General features: G+C 33.4%; 2 protein-coding genes across 4 annotated transcripts in view; one reads left to right on the top strand and one right to left on the bottom strand.

Moving 5' to 3' along the window:
* The window catches only part of LOC140154129 (uncharacterized), a 171,382-nt gene that overhangs the window by 8,271 nt on the left and 142,641 nt on the right, over positions 1–20,470 (bottom strand). The window lies entirely within an intron of this gene.
* Positions 234–19,419, top strand: LOC140154812 (uncharacterized). 3 transcript variants are annotated; one of them, XR_011859313.1, is made up of 3 exons: positions 234–433; positions 15,607–15,695; positions 17,181–17,316. XR_011859313.1 is itself a non-coding variant. In XM_072177399.1 (2 exons), exons 1-2 carry the CDS (start codon positions 16,099–16,101, stop codon positions 17,564–17,566), a joined length of 423 nt encoding a protein of 140 aa, XP_072033500.1. In that variant the 5' UTR covers positions 16,047–16,098; the 3' UTR covers positions 17,567–19,419. The 3 variants fall into 3 exon arrangements, 1 of the variants encoding a protein (XP_072033500.1); XR_011859314.1 differs by lacking the exon at positions 234–433 and adding an exon at positions 1,646–1,872; XM_072177399.1 differs by lacking the exons at positions 234–433; positions 15,607–15,695 and adding an exon at positions 16,047–16,135 and having other exon boundaries at positions 17,181–19,419.

The following is a 20,470-nucleotide window of genomic DNA, read 5'->3' as shown; positions in this document are numbered from 1 at the left end:
TGTAAAAAGGAGTAAGATGAACAATATTCACTTTTCAACATATTGTAATCCATAAGGTCAGAAAAAATATGGGGAAAATTATTGCACTCGATTAATTTTGTCTCGTACACTTCCCCGCAATATTTCCAAAGGTTGATGTTATTTCATGATAAGAGGAATGGATATCATGCAATATACTGGTTGACGCATCAATATATAAGTTTACTTCAGTAGAGCTCCTACTCATTTTGTTCACATAATTATCCAGATCTAGTTGTGCTAGAGGCTCATTGAACTACCTATGTGTGGCTACCTGGTTGAACTAATTGACACCACAAGTGCATATTCTTTCAACGAATAAGGAGGAGGTTTCCAGAAGAATTGTTGTTAGAGCTTGTTAGGATTTCAGCCTAAATCAAAATTGGACGAGACAGAACTGATTTTCACTGTTCAGGTAATTTGATTTCTTTTGTATTTCTTCTACTTGTCTGTCTTTCTGTATAATTTAAACAACTCAGTTTACTATTCAGTTTTTCTCAAATAAACTGTATTGTTGTTAGTAGGTCATCATGTTTTAGTTGAGAGACATTTACATCATTGCCGTATAATTTGGAGTTGACAACTGTCAAGAGTTATTGGTGCATCCAGGTTACCTGCTATTTTGTGTTGTGTATTGGCAATCTTGTTGAGGGGTCTTTGTAATATATTAACACAAATTATACTTTCATTTAAATGTTGGATTTACAAAGTGCATTTTAAACATTTTTTTAAAAATATATTTTGTTTAAAAAATATATATATATATATCCAAAATGTTACGTTTTAAAACATTTAGCATCAAAACTAATATTACCAAAATGTTAAAAATATACTGCCCTTTTGACCCTAAAATATGAAAATAAAAAAAATAGGGCTGCATTTTTTAAAATTGAATATTTATATATTTGGTATAAAAATTTGCAGATGTCTTGTTTGCTTGTTATTTGACAAATCTTATATCATCGTATATCGTGGTGAACTTGCATTTTTATATTGTATTATGTGTGGCAAAATATTAATAAAAATAAAAAAGTAAATAAATAACACCGACCGACCTACCCTAACTTTGGAGCTTTAAGCATGTTAAGGGTAAAACTAACTTTTTTTAGACTAGGTTAACAAATGTAGAAATAAAATTTTAAGACAAGTTTTTGTCAAACATTCAAATAGTATTGAACATTTTATTAAAACGTTTCATAACCTTTATATCCCCAACATTATTATTTAATGTTTCCAGGAAAGCTTTTGTGCATTCATTTGTAAAGGTTACAAAACCTTTTTGTGTTTGCTCAAAACATTGATGATTATTTTTTATTGCATGAGTAAACAGGATACTACTACGTGACAAAATAATGTACTATTTTGTGTTTCACATATCAAAGAAAGTTACATTTAGTATAAAAATTAATCATAAATTGAAAATATTTCAGGTATGAATAGAGTAAAAATTATTTAAATCTTTGAATTATTACTCAAGTAATACACAATTTCCACAAAATTAAAGTGCAAAATGGGAACACTATACTGTGTTTCAAATTCCAACCTCAATACATGTGATAAATCACTTATCAGTATCTAGAAACACTGTGAAACTCTGACACGACACGTACACCACATTTAAAGTACAGGCACTGTGGTACACAACAGAGCTCTCATCAAAACATTGATTGTTTACATATTAAGCTACATTGAGCTGAAATTGGCTATGGGTAGTTACAGATAGCGTATGCACGATAAATTGGGGCAAAGAGAAATACAGTATTTTTTCATTCCTGCAACGACAAGCCAGTGCAAAGTATAAGGCACATCACTCATCCTGCAATATTTGGCATGTTCAGTGAACATGAATTAAAGGTAGGTTTATAATAGCTGAGTAAGCCTCTATTATAAAATTCATACATAGAACATGTACTACGGTACTGTGGTATAGAACTGCAGTTCGGAGCCTTTTAAAGCAGGTTTGGAGGGGTATGCTTGAAGCATGTATGATGGGGAAGTGGCCATCAAGCTGAGAAATGACAAGACTAGGTGAAATTTGCAGTGCCAAAGAGGGTATGTCACCTCAGCACTGGACCAGTAGTAGACTGCTTTGCATTCCCTTTTTGATAACAATTCACACCAGCTATGCCATTTCTGAAAATACAACACCTCCCCAGTGACCTCTCTGCCCAGAGAAATTTTTTCTGGCAGTGGCATCACAGTTTGTGGATGGGAGTGGTTCTTGTTTCATACTTGCAATAGCTTGCAATCATTGTGAGATAGGATGATATGAATTTCCAAAAGGGCTGGCTGTGAACTAGACTAGCCCAGTAGTGATACTGTAGTACTCCAACCATGTTCTATAAAAAACAATTATTTCTCAAACATTTTGCAAAAAAAGCTAGGTGCTTTACTATTTTTTTAAATAGAAAAAGCTATTTAGTGCTACACGGCATGGGATGTATGTAGGAGGATGTGTTTTTAAATTGTAGACTACTTTTTGTTTTTTTGCCACTACACAGCCACTTTTTTAAATAGCTAAAAAAAGCCTGTATAAAAAACCCACAGTATAGCGCTATGCTATGCATTAAGATGGCTTTCACATAAATGTGCATGGGTTTGAGATACAACCATTCTTCTTTTTGTAACATTACTTTTATATTTTTAAATTACATTTATTTAAGGGTAGAAATTGTAGGGTAGCTTCCATCATATGCATTGTTGAGCTGCAATATATATTGAAAATTAATCCATCTAAGCCAACTCCTGGAGCCCAACATGTTATCAATTTGATTGTCGTATAACAATAATAAGATATTTATTAAAAGCGTAATGCTCACAAAGTGGCCTCCAGGCGCCAAAAACATAAAGCATAATATAAGAGCAATATAAAACGACAAAAATACGATATGTAGGCCTACATGAGATAATAGACTAAAATAGAAACTATATACAATTTATAAAACGTGCAAAATAGATGTATACAGGGTGAGTAAAAAAATTCAACAATGCAAAGAAGCAATCTTCATTTGAACCATGTTGAACTTTTCTGTTTTTGTTTTTTTAATTAATTTATTGCTATATTTTCTTAGTAAGGCCAAAAAAAAGTTCGGTTGCCCTCAGAGACCGACCCATAAAATTGGAAATCTTGGGTCGCATTTTTTTTCAATCACTTTTTTAAGACAAAACCTTAAATTTGGACAGTATCAAGGACATTTTATATTTGTTATTCACTCATTTTATTTATTAAATGCATATTTCATTAAAAACAAGAAGTATTTCCATTTAAATTCAGTCTAAAATCTTTTTACCGGAAAATGATCAAGCATTTGTCAATACTAGCCTTTTCAAAAAGGATCGACCTACCAACCCTCCAAATATTTCACAATACTGGTACTCATAAATGAACTTCACCAGCCAGGAAAAATACCCTAAGGCTATTAAATAGAAATGAACCATTTAGTTTGCAATTTGACAACTAACAATAAGGACAAGTACAAGGCAGTAAAACCACAGGTAGATGGTACAAGGTATATTTGTGAAGGTTGTCATTCAAGTACAAGTACAAGGTCACTTTTCATTATGCATTATTAAGTAAAACTTCCTTGCATCCAAGGTGGTGTACTGGCACTTGGTACTTGGTGGCTTGCACTAGGATCCACAAAATGCTCATCTATCAGGGCACAGTTCTTTAACCTCAATACATTTACACATTCATTGCATGGGTACAAAAATTCATACTCTGCAACTTTAGGTCAAATTTCGCACTATGATTGTTTAATTGAGGTTATTGAACTATGCCAATGGGATGAGGCCATTGTGGTCCGTAGGCTTATAAATCCCCAAACCAAATCTGGAAGCTATACTAGAACATGGTTTGATTATAACTGACAGGAGTTAGAGAAATTTATTTTAGAATTATTTTACCAAATATACTATGAGGAAAAAAAACTAGCACAATATTTTTTTGTGCGACACAAGAGCACATCAGACATATCAAATTGCATTACGAGGAATGTCCTGATGATATCAATTTTTTTTTATATTCTCGATATCTTCGCCTAATGATATGTACTTGAAGTGTAAAAAAAGCCGTCTATCATTCGACAATTTTGACCTTATGTATTGAAGATACACATTTTCCCCCCCAAAACACCTCAAATTTGTAGGTCTTTTTGGAAAAAAATGTGTATCTTCAATACGAAAGTTCAAAATTTTCAAATGATGAATGGCTTTCCCTCCCAGCTACATACACTAGTATATCCAAATATATGAGCTTATATGTGACGCGATCAAGGGAAATGAGTCGGATGTCGCTAATACTGATTTTGAGATATTGGCAAAGAAAGTGTTCAAATTCTTTTGTTTTATATTGTTTTTAAAAATTGAAAAATTGATGTAACTTTGCTAAGAAAAGTTTTATCAACATGAGGTTTTCAGTTTCTGAAAGCTCTAAATGTCCTCTTTAGAAACACATGTAAAATTCATTTTCGACCAGGGTCGACATGCGACTCATTCCCCTTGATCGTGTCACATATGTAGCATGAAGCTGGTTATAAGTGTTGCTAAACTTATTAATTATTTTACACTATCATATCATTAGATTTATAAAGTTTACTTTGAGGACTGTTAAATGTCAAAAATATAAATTTTTAATAATTTCTTTAAATATTTTTTGCCTAATATTTTGTCAACACTATGTTAGAATATTTGTAGTAAGGTAAGTTATCAAAGAACATTTTGAATGTTATGAAAATGTTTTATACCCATATATACCCATAATGTTGAAAACATTTTTTGTTTGCAGGGAAATGCATGGCTGAACAATAAAATCTAAATGGTTTTCAGTATTAATAACTAATTAAACAATTTTATGAGGTATTTGAAATTTAATTACAGAAAGTGTATTTCATATAACTGAATTTTGAATAATCAATAAATTTACATATGCATACTACCATGCATAATTATGATAGAGACAATGGGAATTATGATAGCCTTTTAGATGTTAAATGATCCATATAATGGACTAAACGCACTGAAAAGGCTATTCCAATTGAAAGCCATATACCCCTATGGAACACATGACCTTAATCTGGCTTACTGTATTTTGCGAAAGCGAAAGCGAAAGCGAAGCGAAGCGAAATGAAACGAAGCAAGCGAAACAGATTTTTAAGGTGTCCCTTAACTAGTTTATGATTTTTATTATTTGTTATTATTCATGTGTTTCAATGACCTAGATTAAATTATTAAGCATTTTAAAGTTAAATTTAATAAATTTACCTTATCCAGGTATTATAGTTGGCTCATCTTGCATTAAGTTTTTTTATGTTGTAGTTGTTGTTGAGAAGCGTGTGAACATAGATGAATGTGAAGAACTGTCCGAGGAAAATCTCATCAATTGCAAGAAACACAACCATGAATATAAACCTTGTACACTCTGACTGCAATGGCCTACACAATGGTGCAATGAGCCCGTTTAGCATTTTTGTAAAATGCTAAAGCGGACAAATCTTTTGCATTAAAATATTTTGGGTAATTTCTTTGCATAATATCATGTATATTGACAACACACATTCATGTGATAAAGATCAAAGGTCATATCCCCATAATTTGGGTGCAATGAGCCCCAAACCACTTTTTAATATGAAATCATATATCTCATTAGGCAATAAAAAAATATTTTTTATAGCTCAAGAAGTTGACCTTGAAAAGAAATGTATGCATGCAAAATTTGAACTTGCTGGTGTTTATACTTTGGGTGCAATGAGCCCGTTTAGCATTTTGTAAAATGCGAAGCAGACGAATCTTTTACATTAATATATTTTGGGTAATTTCTTTGCATAATATTGTGTATCTTGACAACATGCATTCATGTGATAAAGATCAAAGGTCACATCCCCATACTTTGGGTACAATGAGCCCCAAACCACTTTTTAATATGAAATCATATATCTCATTAGACAATAGAAAATTATTTTTTAATCATTGATGGCTCAAGAAGTTGACCTTGACAAGAAATGTATGCATGCAAAATTTGAACTTGCTGGTGTTTATACTTTGTGTGCAATGAGCCCGTTTAGCATTTTTGTAAAATGCTTGAAGCAGACAATCTTTTACATTAATATATTTTGGGTAATTTCTTTGCATAATATAGGTGTATCTTGACAACATGCATTCATGTGATAAAGATCAAAGGTCACATCCCCATACTTTGGGTGCAATGAGCCCCAAACCACTTTTTAATATGAAATCATATATCTCATTGACAATAGAAAATTATTTTTTAATCATTGATAGCTCAAGAAGTTGACCTTGACAAGAAATGTATGCATGCAAAATTTAAACTTGCTGGTGTTTATACTTTGGGTGCAATGAGCCCGTTCGCATTTTTGTAAAATCTTGAAGCGGACGATAACTTTTACATTAATATATTTTGGGTAATTTCTTTGCATAATATCGTGTATCACGACAACACACATTCATGTGATAAAGATCAAAGGTCACATTCCCATACTTTGGGTGCAATGAGCCCCAAACCACTTTTTAATATGAAATCATATATCTCATTAGGCAATAAAAATTATTTTTAATCATTGATAGCTCAAGAAGTTGACCTTGACAAGAAATGTATGCATGCAAAATTTGAACTTGCTGGTGTTTATACTTTGGGTGCAATGAGCCCGTTTAGCATTTTTGTAAAATGCGAAGCAGACAATCTTTTACATTAATATATTTTGGGTAATTTCTTTTGCATAATATCGTATCTTGACAACACACATTCATGTGATAAAGATCAAAGGTCACATCAACATACTTTGGGTGCAATGAGCCCCAAACCACTTTTTAATATGAAATCATATATCTCATTGACAATAGAAAATTATTTTTTAATCATTGATAGCTCAAGAAGTTGACCTTGACAAGAAATGTATGCATGCAAAATTTAAACTTGCTGGTGTTTATACTTTGGGTGCAATGAGCCCGTTCGCATTTTTGTAAAATCTTGAAAGCGGACGAATCTTTTACATTAATATATTTTGGGTAATTTCTTTTGCATAATATAGGTAATATCACGACAACACACATTCATGTGATAAAGATCAAAGGTCACATTCCCATACTTTGGGTGCAATGAGCCCCAAACCACTTTTTAATATGAAATCATATATCTCATTAGGCAATAAAAAATTATTTTTTAATCATTGATAGCTCAAGAAGTTGACCTTGACAAGAAATGTATGCATGCAAAATTTGAACTTGCTGGTGTTTATACTTTGGGTGCAATGAGCCCCCAAACCACTTTTTAATATGAAATTACCCAATTTTACATTAATATATTTTGGGTAATTTCTTTGCATAATATCGTGTATCTTGACAACACACATTCATGTGATAAAGATCAAAGGTCACATCAACATACTTTGGGTGCAATGAGCCCCAAACCATTTTTTAATATGAAATCATATCTCATTAGACAATAGAAAATTATTTTTTAATCATTGATGGCTCAAGAAGTTGACCTTGACAAGAAATGTATGCATGCAAAATTTGAACTTGCTGGTGTTTATACTTTAGGTGCAATGAGCCCGTTTAGCATTTTTGTAAAATGCGAAGCAGACGAATCTTTTACATTAATATATTTTGGGTAATTTCTTTGCATAATATCGTGTATCATGACAACATGCATTCACGTGATAAAGATCAAAGGTCACATCCCCATACTTTGGGTGCAATGAGCCCCAAACCACTTTTTAATATGAAATCATATATCTCATTAGACAATAGAAAATTATTTTTTAATCATTGATGGCTCAAGAAGTTGACCTTGACAAGAAATGTATGCATGCAAAATTTGAACTTGCTGGTGTTTATACTTTGGGTGCAATGAGCCCGTTTCGTATTTTTGTAAAAGGCGAACACCGACGATACCTTTTTACCCTAATATATTTTGGGTAATTTCTTTGCATAATATCGTGTATCTTGACAACATGCATTCATGTGATAAAAATCAAAGGTCACATCCCCATACTTTGGGTGCAATGAGCCCCAAACCACTTTTTAATATGAAATCATATATCTCATTAACCAATGAAAAATAATTTTAAAATTATTGATAGCTAATGAAGTTGACCTTGACAAGAAATGTATGCATGCAAAATTTGAACATGCTAGTGTTTATACTTTGGGTGCAATGAGCTAAACCACTTTTTAATATGAAATCATATATCTCATTAGACAATAGAAAATTATTTTTAAATTATTGATAGCTCAAGAAGTTGGCCTTGACAAGAAATGTATGCATGCAAAATTTGAACTTGCTGGTGTTTATACTTTGTGTGCAATGAGCCCGTTTAGCATTTTTGTAAAATCTTGCGAAAGCAGACGAATCTTTTACATTAATATATTTTGGGTAATTTCTTTGCATAATATTGTGTATCTTGACAACATGCATTCATGTGATAAGGATCAAAGGTCACATCCCCATACTTTGGGTGCAATGAGCCCCAAACCACTTTTTAATATGAAATCATATATCTCATTAACCAATGAAAAATAATTTTAAAATTATTGATAGCTAATGAAGTTGACCTTGACAAGAAATGTATGCATGCAAATTTTGAACTTGCTAGTGTTTATACTTTGCCCAGGGGGGCCACTCATATATAAAAGTTGTAAGCATGCGTGTGAATGCACTTCAGAAAAGCACCCTTAACAAGGACAACCATTGTGTCTTCAAAATGACCCGTAACAAGGATAATGGTTTCTTAACCATACATTTTACAAGGACAAAATTACAAGTGGATGAAATCTAACCCTTAGCAAGGATGCATGACCAATTTTGAAGCAAGTTGAAAATTTGCATGCATACATTTCTTGTCAAGGTCAACTTCTTGAGCTATCAATGATTAACAAATATTTTTTTATTGTCTAATGAGATATATGATTTCATATTATAAAGTGGTTTGGGGCTCATTGCACCCAAAGTATGGGGATGTGACATTTGATCTTTACCACAGGAATGCATGTTGTCAAGATACATGATATTATGCAAAAAAATTACCCAACATATTTTCATGTAAAAAGTTATTCGTCCATTTCGCATTTTACAAAAAATGCGAAACGGGCTCATTGCACCTAAAGTATAAACACCAACAAGTTCAAATTTTGCATGCATACATTTCTTGTCAAGGTCAACTTCTTGAGCTATCAATGATTAAAAAATATTTTTTTATTGTCTAATGAGATATACGATTTCATATTAAAAAGTGGTTTGGGGCTCATTGCACCCAAAGTGTGGGATGTGACCTTTGATCTTTACCACAGTAATGCGTGTTGTCAAGATACATGATATTATGCAAAGAAATTACGAAAATATTTTCATGTAAAAGTTATTAATCCGTTTAGCATTTTACAAAAATGCGAAGCGGGCTCATTGCACCAAAGTATAAACACCAACAAGTTCAAATTTTGCATGCATACATTTCTTGTCAAGGTCAACTTCTTCAGCTATCAATGATTAAAAAATATTTTTTATTGTCTAATGAGATATATGATTTCATATTAAAAAGTGGTTTGGGGCTCATTGCACCCAAAGTGTGGGGATGTGACCTTTGATCTTTACCACATGAATGCGTGTTGTCAAGATACATGATATTATGCAAAGAAATTACGAAAATATTTTAATGTAAAAGTTATTAGTCCGTTTCGCATTTTACAAAATGCTAAACGGCTCATCACCAAAGTATAAACACCAACAAGTTCAAATTTTGCATGCATACATTTCTTGTCAAGGTCAACTTCTTCAGCTATCAATGATTAAAAAATATTTTTTATTGTCTAATGAGATATATGATTTCATATTAAAAAGTGGTTTGGGGCTCATTGCACCCAAAGTGTGGGGATGTGACCTTTGATCTTTATGACATGAATGTGTGTTGTCAAGATACATGATATTATGCAAAGAAATTACCGAAAATATTTTAATGTAAAAAGTTATTCGTCCGTTTCGCATTTTACAAAAATGCGAAACGGGCTCATTGCACCCAAAGTATAAACACCAACAAGTTCAAAATTTGCATGCATACATTTCTTGTCAAGGTCAACTTCTTGAGCTATCAATGATTAACACATATTTTTTTATTGTCTAATGAGATATATGATTTCATATTATAAAGTGGTTTGGGGCTCATTGCACCCAAAGTATGAGGATGTGACATTTGATCTTTACCACAGGAATGCATGTTGTCAAGATACATGATATTATGCAAAAAAATTACCCAAAATATTTTCATGTAAAAAGTTTTTTCGTCCGTTTAGCATTTTACAAAATGCTAAACGGACTCATTGCCCCTAAAGTATAAACACCAACAAGTTCAAATTTTGCATGCATACATTTCTTGTCAAGGTCAACTTCTTGAGCTATCAATGACTAAAAATATTTTTTATTGTCTAATGAGATATACGATTTCATATTAAAAAGTGGTTTGGGGCTCATTGCACCCAAAGTGTGGGGATGTGACCTTTGATCTTTATGACATGAATGCGTGTTGTCAAGATACATGATATTATGCAAAGAAATTACCGAAAATATTTTCATGTAAAAAGTTATTCGTCCGTTTCGCATTTTACAAAATGCGAAACGGGCTCATTGCACCCAAAGTATAAACACCAACAAGTTCAAATTTTGCATGCATACATTTCTTGTCAAGGTCAACTTCTTCAGCTATCAATGATTAAAAAATATTTATTATTGTCTAATGAGATATATGATTTCATATTAAAAAGTGGTTTGGGGCTCATTGCACCCAAAGTGTGGGGATGTGACCTTTGATCTTTATGACATGAATGCGTGTTGTCAAGATACATGATATTATGCAAAGAAATTACCCAAAATATTTTAATGTAAAAAGTTATTAAATCCGTTTAGCATTTTACAAAAATGCGAAAGCGGGCTCATTACCAAAAGTATAAACACCAACAAGTTCAAATTTTGCATGCATACATTTCTTGTCAAGGTCAACTTCTTCAGCTATCAATGATTAAAAAATATTTTTTATTGTCTGATGAGATATATGATTTCATATTAAAAAGTGGTTTGGGGCTCATTGCACCCAAAGTGTGGGGATGTGACCTTTGATCTTTATGACATGAATGTGTGTTGTCAAGATACATGATATTATCCAAAAAAATTACCCAAAATATTTTCATGTAAAAAGTTATTAAATCCGTTTAGCATTTTACAAAATGCTAAAGCGGATCATTGCACCCAAAGTATAAACACCAACAAGTTCAAAATTTGCATGCATACATTTCTTGTCAAGGTCAACTTCTTGAGCTATCAATGATTAACACATATTTTTTTATTGTCTAATGAGATATATGATTTCATATTATAAAGTGGTTTGGGGCTCATTGCACCCAAAGTATGAGGATGTGACATTTGATCTTTACCACAGGAATGCATGTTGTCAAGATACATGATATTATGTAAAAAAATCTCCCAAAATATTTTCATGTAAAAAGTTATTAAATCCGTTTAGCATTTTACAAAATGCGAAACGGACTCATTGCCCCTAAAGTATAAACACCAACAAGTTCAAATTTTGCATGCATACATTTCTTGTCAAGGTCAACTTCTTGAGCTATCAATGACTAAAAATATTTTTTATTGTCTAATGAGATATACGATTTCATATTAAAAAGTGGTTTGGGGCTCATTGCACCCAAAGTGTGGGGATGTGACCTTTGATCTTTATGACATGAATGCGTGTTGTCAAGATACATGATATTATGCAAAGAAATTACCGAAAATATTTTAATGTAAAAAGTTATTAAATCCGTTTAGCATTTTACAAAAATGCGAAACGGACTCATTGCACCCAAAGTATGAACACCAGCAAGTTCAAATTTTGCATGCATACATTTCTTGTCAAGGTCAACTTCTTGAGCTATCAATGATTAAAAAATATTTTTTATTGTCTAATGAGATATATGATTTCATATTATAAAGTGGTTTGGGGCTCATTGCACCCAAAGTATGGGGATGTGACATTTGATCTTTACCACAGGAATGCATGTTGTCAAGATACATGATATTATCCAAAAAAATTACCCAAAATATTTTCATGTAAAAAGTTATTCGTCCGTTTCGCATTTTACAAAAATGCGAAACGGGCTCATTGCACCCAAAGTATAAACACCAACAAGTTCAAAATTTGCATGCATACATTTCTTGTCAAGGTCAACTTCTTGAGCTATCAATGATTAACACATATTTTTTTATTGTCTAATGAGATATATGATTTCATATTATAAAGTGGTTTGGGGCTCATTGCACCCAAAGTATGAGGATGTGACATTTGATCTTTACCACAGGAATGCATGTTGTCAAGATACATGATATTATGCAAAAAAATTACCCAAAATATTTTCATGTAAAAAGTTATTCGTCCGTTTCGCATTTTACAAAAATGCGAAACGGGCTCATTGCCCCTAAAGTATAAACACCAACAAGTTCAAATTTTGCATGCATACATTTCTTGTCAAGGTCAACTTCTTGAGCTATCAATGACTAAAAAATATTTTTTTATTGTCTAATGAGATATACGATTTCATATTAAAAAGTGGTTTGGGGCTCATTGCACCCAAAGTGTGGGGATGTGACCTTTGATCTTTATGACATGAATGCGTGTTGTCAAGATACATGATATTATGCAAAGAAATTACGAAAATATTTTAATGTAAAAGTTATTAAATCCGTTTCGCATTTTACAAAAATGCTAAACGGGCTCATTGCACCCAAAGTATAAACACCAACAAGTTCAAAATTTGCATGCATACATTTCTTGTCAAGGTCAACTTCTTGAGCTATCAATGATTAAAAATATTTTTATTGTCTAATGAGATATATGATTTCATATTATAAAGTGGTTTGGGGCTCATTGCACCCAAAGTATGGGGATGTGACATTTGATCTTTACCACAGGAATGCATGTTGTCAAGATACATGATATTATCCAAAAAAATTACCCAAAATATTTTCATGTAAAAAGTTATTCGTCCGTTTCGCATTTTACAAAAATGCGAAACGGGCTCATTGCACCCAAAGTATAAACACCAACAAGTTCAAAATTTGCATGCATACATTTCTTGTCAAGGTCAACTTCTTGAGCTATCAATGATTAAAAAATATTTTTTTATTGTCTAATGAGATATACGATTTCATATTAAAAAGTGGTTTGGGGCTCATTGCACCCAAAGTGTGGGGATGTGACCTTTGATCTTTATGACATGAATGCATGTTGTCAAGATACATATTATTATGCAAAGAAATTACCGAAAATATTTTCATGTAAAAAGTTATTCGTCTGTTTCGCATTTTACAAAAATGCGAAACGGGCTCATTGCACCCAAAGTATAAACACTAGCAAGTTCAAATTTTGCATGCATACATTTCTTGTCAAGGTCAAGTTCATTAGCTATCAATAATTTTAAAATAATTTTTCATTGGTTAATGAGATATATGATTTCATATTAAAAAGTGGTTTATGGCTCATTGCACCCAAAGTATGGGGATGTGACCTTTGATCTTTATCACATGAATGTGTGTTGTCAAGATACATGATATTATGCAAATGAAATTACGGCCACCATCTTTTTATGTAATAATTTACTCGACTGTGCCCTATTTATAAAACTTCGGTTCGGGCTCATTGCACCCAAAGTATAAACACTAGCAAGTTCAAATTTTGCATGCATACATTTCTTGTCAAGGTCAAGTTCATTAGCTATCAATAATTTTAAAATAATTTTTCATTGGTTAATGAGATATATGATTTCATATTAAAAAGTGGTTTGGGGCTCATTGCACCCAAAGTATGGGGATGTGACCTTTGATCTTTATCACATGAATGTGTGTTGTCAAGATACATGATATTATGCAAAGAAATTACCCAAAATATTTTAATGCAAAAAAGTTATTAAATCCGTTTAGCATTTTACAAAAATGCGAAAGCGGGCTCATTGCACCATAGTGTAGGCCATTGCAGTCAGAGTGTACAAGGTTTATATTCCGCGGTTGTGTTTCTTGCAATTCATGAGATTTTCCTGCGGACAGTTCTTCACATTCATCTATGTTCACACGTTTCTCAACAACAACTACAACATAAAAAAAAACTTAATGCAAGATGAGCCAACTATAATACCTGGATAAGGTAAATTTATTAAATTTAACTTTAAAATGCTTAATAATTTAATCTAGGTCATTGAAACACATGAATAATAACAAATCATAAAAATTATAAACTAGTTAAGGGACACCTTAAAAATCTGTTTCGTTTCGTTTCGTTTCGTTTCATTTCGTTTCGTTTCGTTTCGCAAAATACAGTAAGCCCCTTAATCTTCCACACAGGGAGTACGAATTTTAAATGGGGTTACCTAAATGGATGATTCCATTTGAAATCTATGCCCCCTGTGTGAGAGATTAAGGTCATGTCTTCCAGGGGGCGTATGGATTCCAACTGGAATAGCCTAAAACCTGTAACAGCTGTTTACCAACAGGTTTGATACATTTAGAGGGTTTGGTATAACAAAGACCTATCTGCAATAGCTGCCCTATAGACATTTGACAATTTTTGTACATAATATATTGTACATACGACACCTGGCAGCTATTGTAGATAGGGTCACCTTGCGCCAAGGGTCACCTTGCACCATCTCCCCGATTTGTCAGTTTGTCACTGTATTGCAAAGCAGTAAATTGTGCGTTCCGTTCACTACGCATTAATATATGGGATTTGCATTAATGGATTACAATCACATTAATATGGATGCACAATAATAATTATTATTAATGATTATTTGCAGTTATTGATTACTAAAATGTTGGGAAATTTTGACGTTTTCATCAATAGCCAGGATTTATTGGGTAGGGGGAATGCAGAACTTGTCCAAAAAATCTGACTGTACCTAAAATGTGTGGACTTTAACCCCCCAACAGATCGATACATTATGAAATAGATACATAAATAAATAAAATAATTCAAATGTAAATATTCAAGTTGATACTCAATGCCAAAAATTGCTTTCCTGTGGTGGCACTAAGGGGGGGGGGGGGGGGGGGGGGGGGAAGGGAGGCATTAGCCCCAAAATATTTTTCTTACCTCAAGTTGCCCCACTTTTAAGGCAAACCCCCAAAATTACAAAAATTTCCACTTTTTGTGGCAATTTTGTGCAAAATTTGTTGATTCCCTCCCCCTGAAATTCACTTTGCCCCCTCCAATTCCCCCAAAAGATTCCTGGTGCAGCCACTGCTCCTCCTGTCTTGGCTTTCAACCTCCCAACTTGCCCCTCCCCCTCTCAATGTGTCAACAATTACTCCATCCCCTATTGGCTGCCAATAATTGCTTCCCCCCCCCCAATCTTGGCTTTCACCCACCCTATACCTTTTACAACCCATTTGTGGATAATGTGCTGGAAGAATTTTTTTTTTTTGTTTTGTACGCTTTTTTTTTGGGGGGGGAAGCTGCATTTGCAAGTGGAATCAACTTTGCATTCATTGATTTATAATTGTATTGATTAAATTTTGTCTATGCTGTTTCTTTACAGAGTAAACTTTCCTCTTGAGTCCTGAAGAGCAACCATTGATTTCCCATGTGATACTCATGCACTGTCATAAGTATAATCAGGGACAACAGGTAAACAATACCACATTGTCATCCATATCATGTGACTCACTTATGTCACTGAAAAAAGTGGAAATTTTCACGCTGAATAAATGTTCACATGTTGTGTGCGATATTTCCAAAATATCTTGAATGCTCAAATGCATAAAAAATATTCCCTTGTATGTATAATATACATTGTATATCTTTGTAAAAAGCTCATCTGACAAATTAGGCATTTGAAATTTATTTTAAGAAATGTGAACATTTATTTGTGTGAAAAATACCACTATTTCGGTGCTCAAAGCTTGGTATAAACTCTGATGTAAGCAGAGTGAACACATCATTTTCTTTAATTGCACAGGAGAAGTAACTTGTGGATGTGTTATATATAAATACATTGTTTGTTAGGTGTTTTATATCACTACACTATAAAATGGATAATGAGACAGCAGCAATAACGATCCCATACGGTAGGTAGTTTTGTTTTTGCAGGTCCATATTTCCTGTGCCTGGTTTTTTCACTGTATGTTGTTAGGGATTCAATCATAGATACAGACTTTAAGGTACATATTTCGAGGTGCATAACAGACACCAAATTTGTGTCATAACAAACACCAAATTGGTGTCGATGACCTGACATGCATGCATTCTTTTGTGATGGTCTTTCAATTTGTACCGAGTGTCCTTGGCAGACTTGACTATGCTTCAGTGGTCATGAAAGGATTCAATAGATAACCTCTGCCCCACTAATCCCCAGCTATTGTCTGAAATTGCACCTCGGAAGATATATTATAACAACTCAGTCCCTCAAATGATAGTCATATAACGACCAAAAGATAAATGACTGACTATCATTGAGGACTGAGTTCCGCAGTCTAATTCAATCATGTTTCACCGTTATTCATCAGTGTTTAACAATAGTGCGTCCGCATCATCTGTGTGGTTTACTTTGAAAGGGCAGCTTTAGCTGAACGAGTGAAGTAAACCATGCAGAAGCGCCGGACGCAAGTTGCTAAACTGTGATGAACAACGGTGAAAACATGATTGAATCCCTTTGAACAATGAAAACAAGCTAAAGCTTGGCTTGATCATTTTATGAGGAGTGTCAGTTATTGCCAGTTGTCACTCAACTTTACAATAAGGCTCAGTGATTTTTCTGTTGATATTAGCAATGGCAATGTTTAGCCGCCACCTACAACATGTCCAACTGAATTCAACATAATAAACACACAAGTTCCAGGCATGACAAATTTTATGCGCTCTCAAGTAATGCGTGCTTCTGTTAACTTCCCATATACGCTACTGGAAAAGTGTGGATTCATCACCTATTAACAACGTTTGGCTCCTGTATAAAGGTATAGGAAGAGTTTTGAATCTTGGATGTTGTAGTGTAGGCTCTGAATGAATTGCAGAATTGCATAGGGTAGCAGATGATCTAGTTCCCAACACTAAAATTTTATATGTATGTATAAATAATAAGGGAAACATTTAAGTTACTTTCTTGTTTTTATCCAGGGCAAAGAGGTGACGATATGATGACAAACATGGCTGATGGTCAACGCAACATGGACGCCAAATCTGCCCAAAAAGCACAGGATTTCTACAGCTTCTTCCGCAGTGGCAACCACAACGAGATGCAGCAACATCTGGTGCAGCTAGCTCGTAACGACACCCTGGATAAAGCCGACCTAGCCCTACTCGCCCTCATGCTCACAAACATCACAGATCTGCCGGCAAGAAGCTTGCTGCTCAGGGATGAACAATGTAGGAATGCGTTACAGACAATATTGGAGACGGTACGCCAAACCGAGGAATCGCACAACTCCAAGCCATATGCTGCTGATGTGCTGGAAATTGAACGCATCATTAGCTCGCCACCACCCAGTCCAGATGTTTTCTGAAGGTGACAACACACCGGCACCCCTGGGCCTTAAGGTGCCATGCCCATGGGTGAGAGACATAAGGGCAAAAAGTTAGCCCATTAAACTTTTTGAAGGACCACAGAGCCTTGAATTTTCATATACATAATGTACACCAGGGCTAACTCTTGGCAAACCCTGCAAAGAAGAGCCTTAAAAATAGGCCCATAAACAGTATGTTTGCTTCATATGGTGCAAGAAAAAGAAACCATATCATATACTGACATTTCAGGAGCAATTAGAAGGAGATTTCAGTTGCATTGATAAATAATAAGGGTCAAAATGGAGATTGAACTTAAAAATAGCAGTTCAAATTTGGTCATAGTTCTACAATATGCATGTACTTGTAATTGTAGCACAAGCCGTGATCAGATGTACATTTATGTAAAGCTGTTTCAAAAAAAAAAAAAAAAGACTTTGTTGCAATATTTTTGTACACTCCTTAAGTGGGTGATATAGTTACGGTTTGTAACAAACCATAGATAACTGCAAACAGTCTATATACATACATGTACATATAAAAATGCCTTGCGCAAGTATCAAGCACTGGCAGAGAAAATGGCTTTACATTGCTTTACTCTGTGCAAAATATGATAAAATGGTCTACTAATTGGGCACAATACAAACTGGACAGTTTGGAGTTATCTCATATTCATCACTATGCACATACTGTGAATGATAATGTTGTACATGTAATGGACTAAGTAAACGTCTCAAAAAAAGTAACTGACTCCCCTTAAATAATGGCCATTATTCAAAAACGGGTGATTGTATTACAAATCTGTAAAATGCGTTGGAAGCAGAATTTATTTTTGCACATTTTGACACCGCATTTATAGCAATTGACTAAATATTGACGTCACAGCGTACATTTAAATCAATGTAACCCAAGATTTGAAAGTTACAGTAAATTCTATTGATTTGTATTTACAAAAAATGTAGTATAATGGAAGGAAATCTGTGTAATGATATCTGCATGAGTGTTTTTGTATTGTTGCAAGTGAAACTTTCAAATCTGGACCTCACTACATTTAATTGACCGGTGTATTATTGTTTTCTGGGCTATCATATCAAATGAGAGTCAAAATGCGCAGAAATAAATTCTGCTTCCAACGCATTTTACAGATTTGTAATACAATAGCCCGTTTTTGAATAATGGTCATTATTTAAGGGGGTTAGTTACTTTTTTGAGATGTGTATAAACAATTCTTTGATTGGTTACTGCATGATTTTAAATTGCATAAAAATGGTGCTTGCAGTTCCTATATAATGTACAACAAGAATATTCGCAATGTTGCACAATTAAAGCCATATTATAACATTTCTTTAAAAATAGATTAGTATTCATTTTCAATAAAATTTTAGCATTTACTGTTAGATATGTCCCCTTTTAATTTTGAGCCGAACAAGTGAGGTAAAGCAAAGAAAATTGAATTTACTACTAGCACCAATGCATGTTACTCCGGTGGTTGTAATATGGTACGATCCTCTGGCGTGTGTGTGTGTCCCGCACGCCGTGTACGTAGTACTATGTTGACATCGAATACGCATTCGACTAATATTTCCATCGTAATAATAAAACGCCGGTTCCGGCGGTTTATTCAAAATCTCGGATTTTGACAAAACTACAGCAACTAAAGTCTTGATTTTTGCAGAGAATCTTTGTTTACTAAAGTACATTACAATCGTGTAAAAACCTGAATTTAAAAAATTTTTGAGGGCTTTCTCCTCAGCAAATGTTATAATATGGCTTTAAGGGAAGGGGTATGAACGTTTGGACAGTATTTATTGTGGGACATTGGAGCACATCAGACATATCAATTGCATTCTGAATACGAAGAATGGCCTTCTGATATCAAATAATTTTGATTTTTTGAAATTCGCTACCTAATAAATATTTTATGGCAAATCATTAAAAATTGATATTTTTGATATTTAACAGTACTCAAGTAAACTTTATAAATCTGATGATTTATACTTAAAGTGTGAAAAGGATGAAAAGCCGACGATCAATTGAAATTTTGACCTTTTCATTATTGAAGATATGGATTTTTTTCCCAAAACACCAAAAAAATTAGGTCTTTTGGGAAAAAATCCATATCTTCAATATGAAAGGTCAAAATTTTCAATTGATCGTCGGCTTTTCCTCCCAGCTACATACACTTTAAGACTATATCATTAAATTTATAAAATTTACTTCGAGGACTGTTATATCTCCAAAATGTGAAAAATATCAAATTTTAATAATTTGTCATAAAATTTGTATTATATCGTGAATTTCATAAAATGAAAATTATTTGATATCAGAAAGACATTCTTCGTATTCAGAATGCAATTCGACAGGTCTGATGTGCTCTCATGTCCCACAAAAATGCTGCTCAAACGCTCATTCCAGTTCCCTTAAGATGCGATGATTAGCCTTTTGGTGATTTTGCTCAATTATGCATATAGCAACAAATGAATACTGCATGATCGTATCGCATGACATTGTAGTTTATAAATAGTACCATAGCAGGTTTTATGATTGTAAATGTTAAACAGGGTATGACCAAATGATATACCGTAAAAATTTGATAGTTAGCATATGTGCTTACTATTGAGCGCTTTTGAAAACATGAAATTGTACTGGCGATTTACATGAGCTAATGGGGTTGAGACACATTTGCAGATTTCGATGATTTGCTCAAAACCCTTTACACTTTTGCGTATGGGGCTCTTCATGTTTGCATGTTTTAAAAGTGCTCGATAGTAAGCACATATGCTAACTATCGAGTTTTTACAATAATACTACAATGTATTGCTTTCACTTTTGATACAAAATGAAAGCACTAAATTTCTGATAATAAAAACAAAATCATGCCAAATTGGTCTGCCAAACAATACTTC

Source organism: Amphiura filiformis, chromosome 6 (assembly GCF_039555335.1).
Source record: "Amphiura filiformis chromosome 6, Afil_fr2py, whole genome shotgun sequence".
In the NCBI taxonomy this organism is placed as follows: Eukaryota; Metazoa; Echinodermata; class Ophiuroidea; order Amphilepidida; family Amphiuridae; genus Amphiura; species Amphiura filiformis.
The sequence above is the reverse complement of the archived record's forward strand: the minus strand, read 5'-3'. Positions and strand labels throughout refer to the sequence as shown.

Bases quoted from the DNA above. Each gene is read 5' to 3' on its own strand.
- LOC140154812 (XM_072177399.1), top strand. From the start codon at position 16,099: ATGGATAATGAGACAGCAGCAATAACGATCCCATACG. The intron at 16,136-17,180 runs GTAGGTAGTTTT...GTTTTTATCCAG, and splicing joins AGCAATAACGATCCCATACG to GGCAAAGAGGTGACGATATG.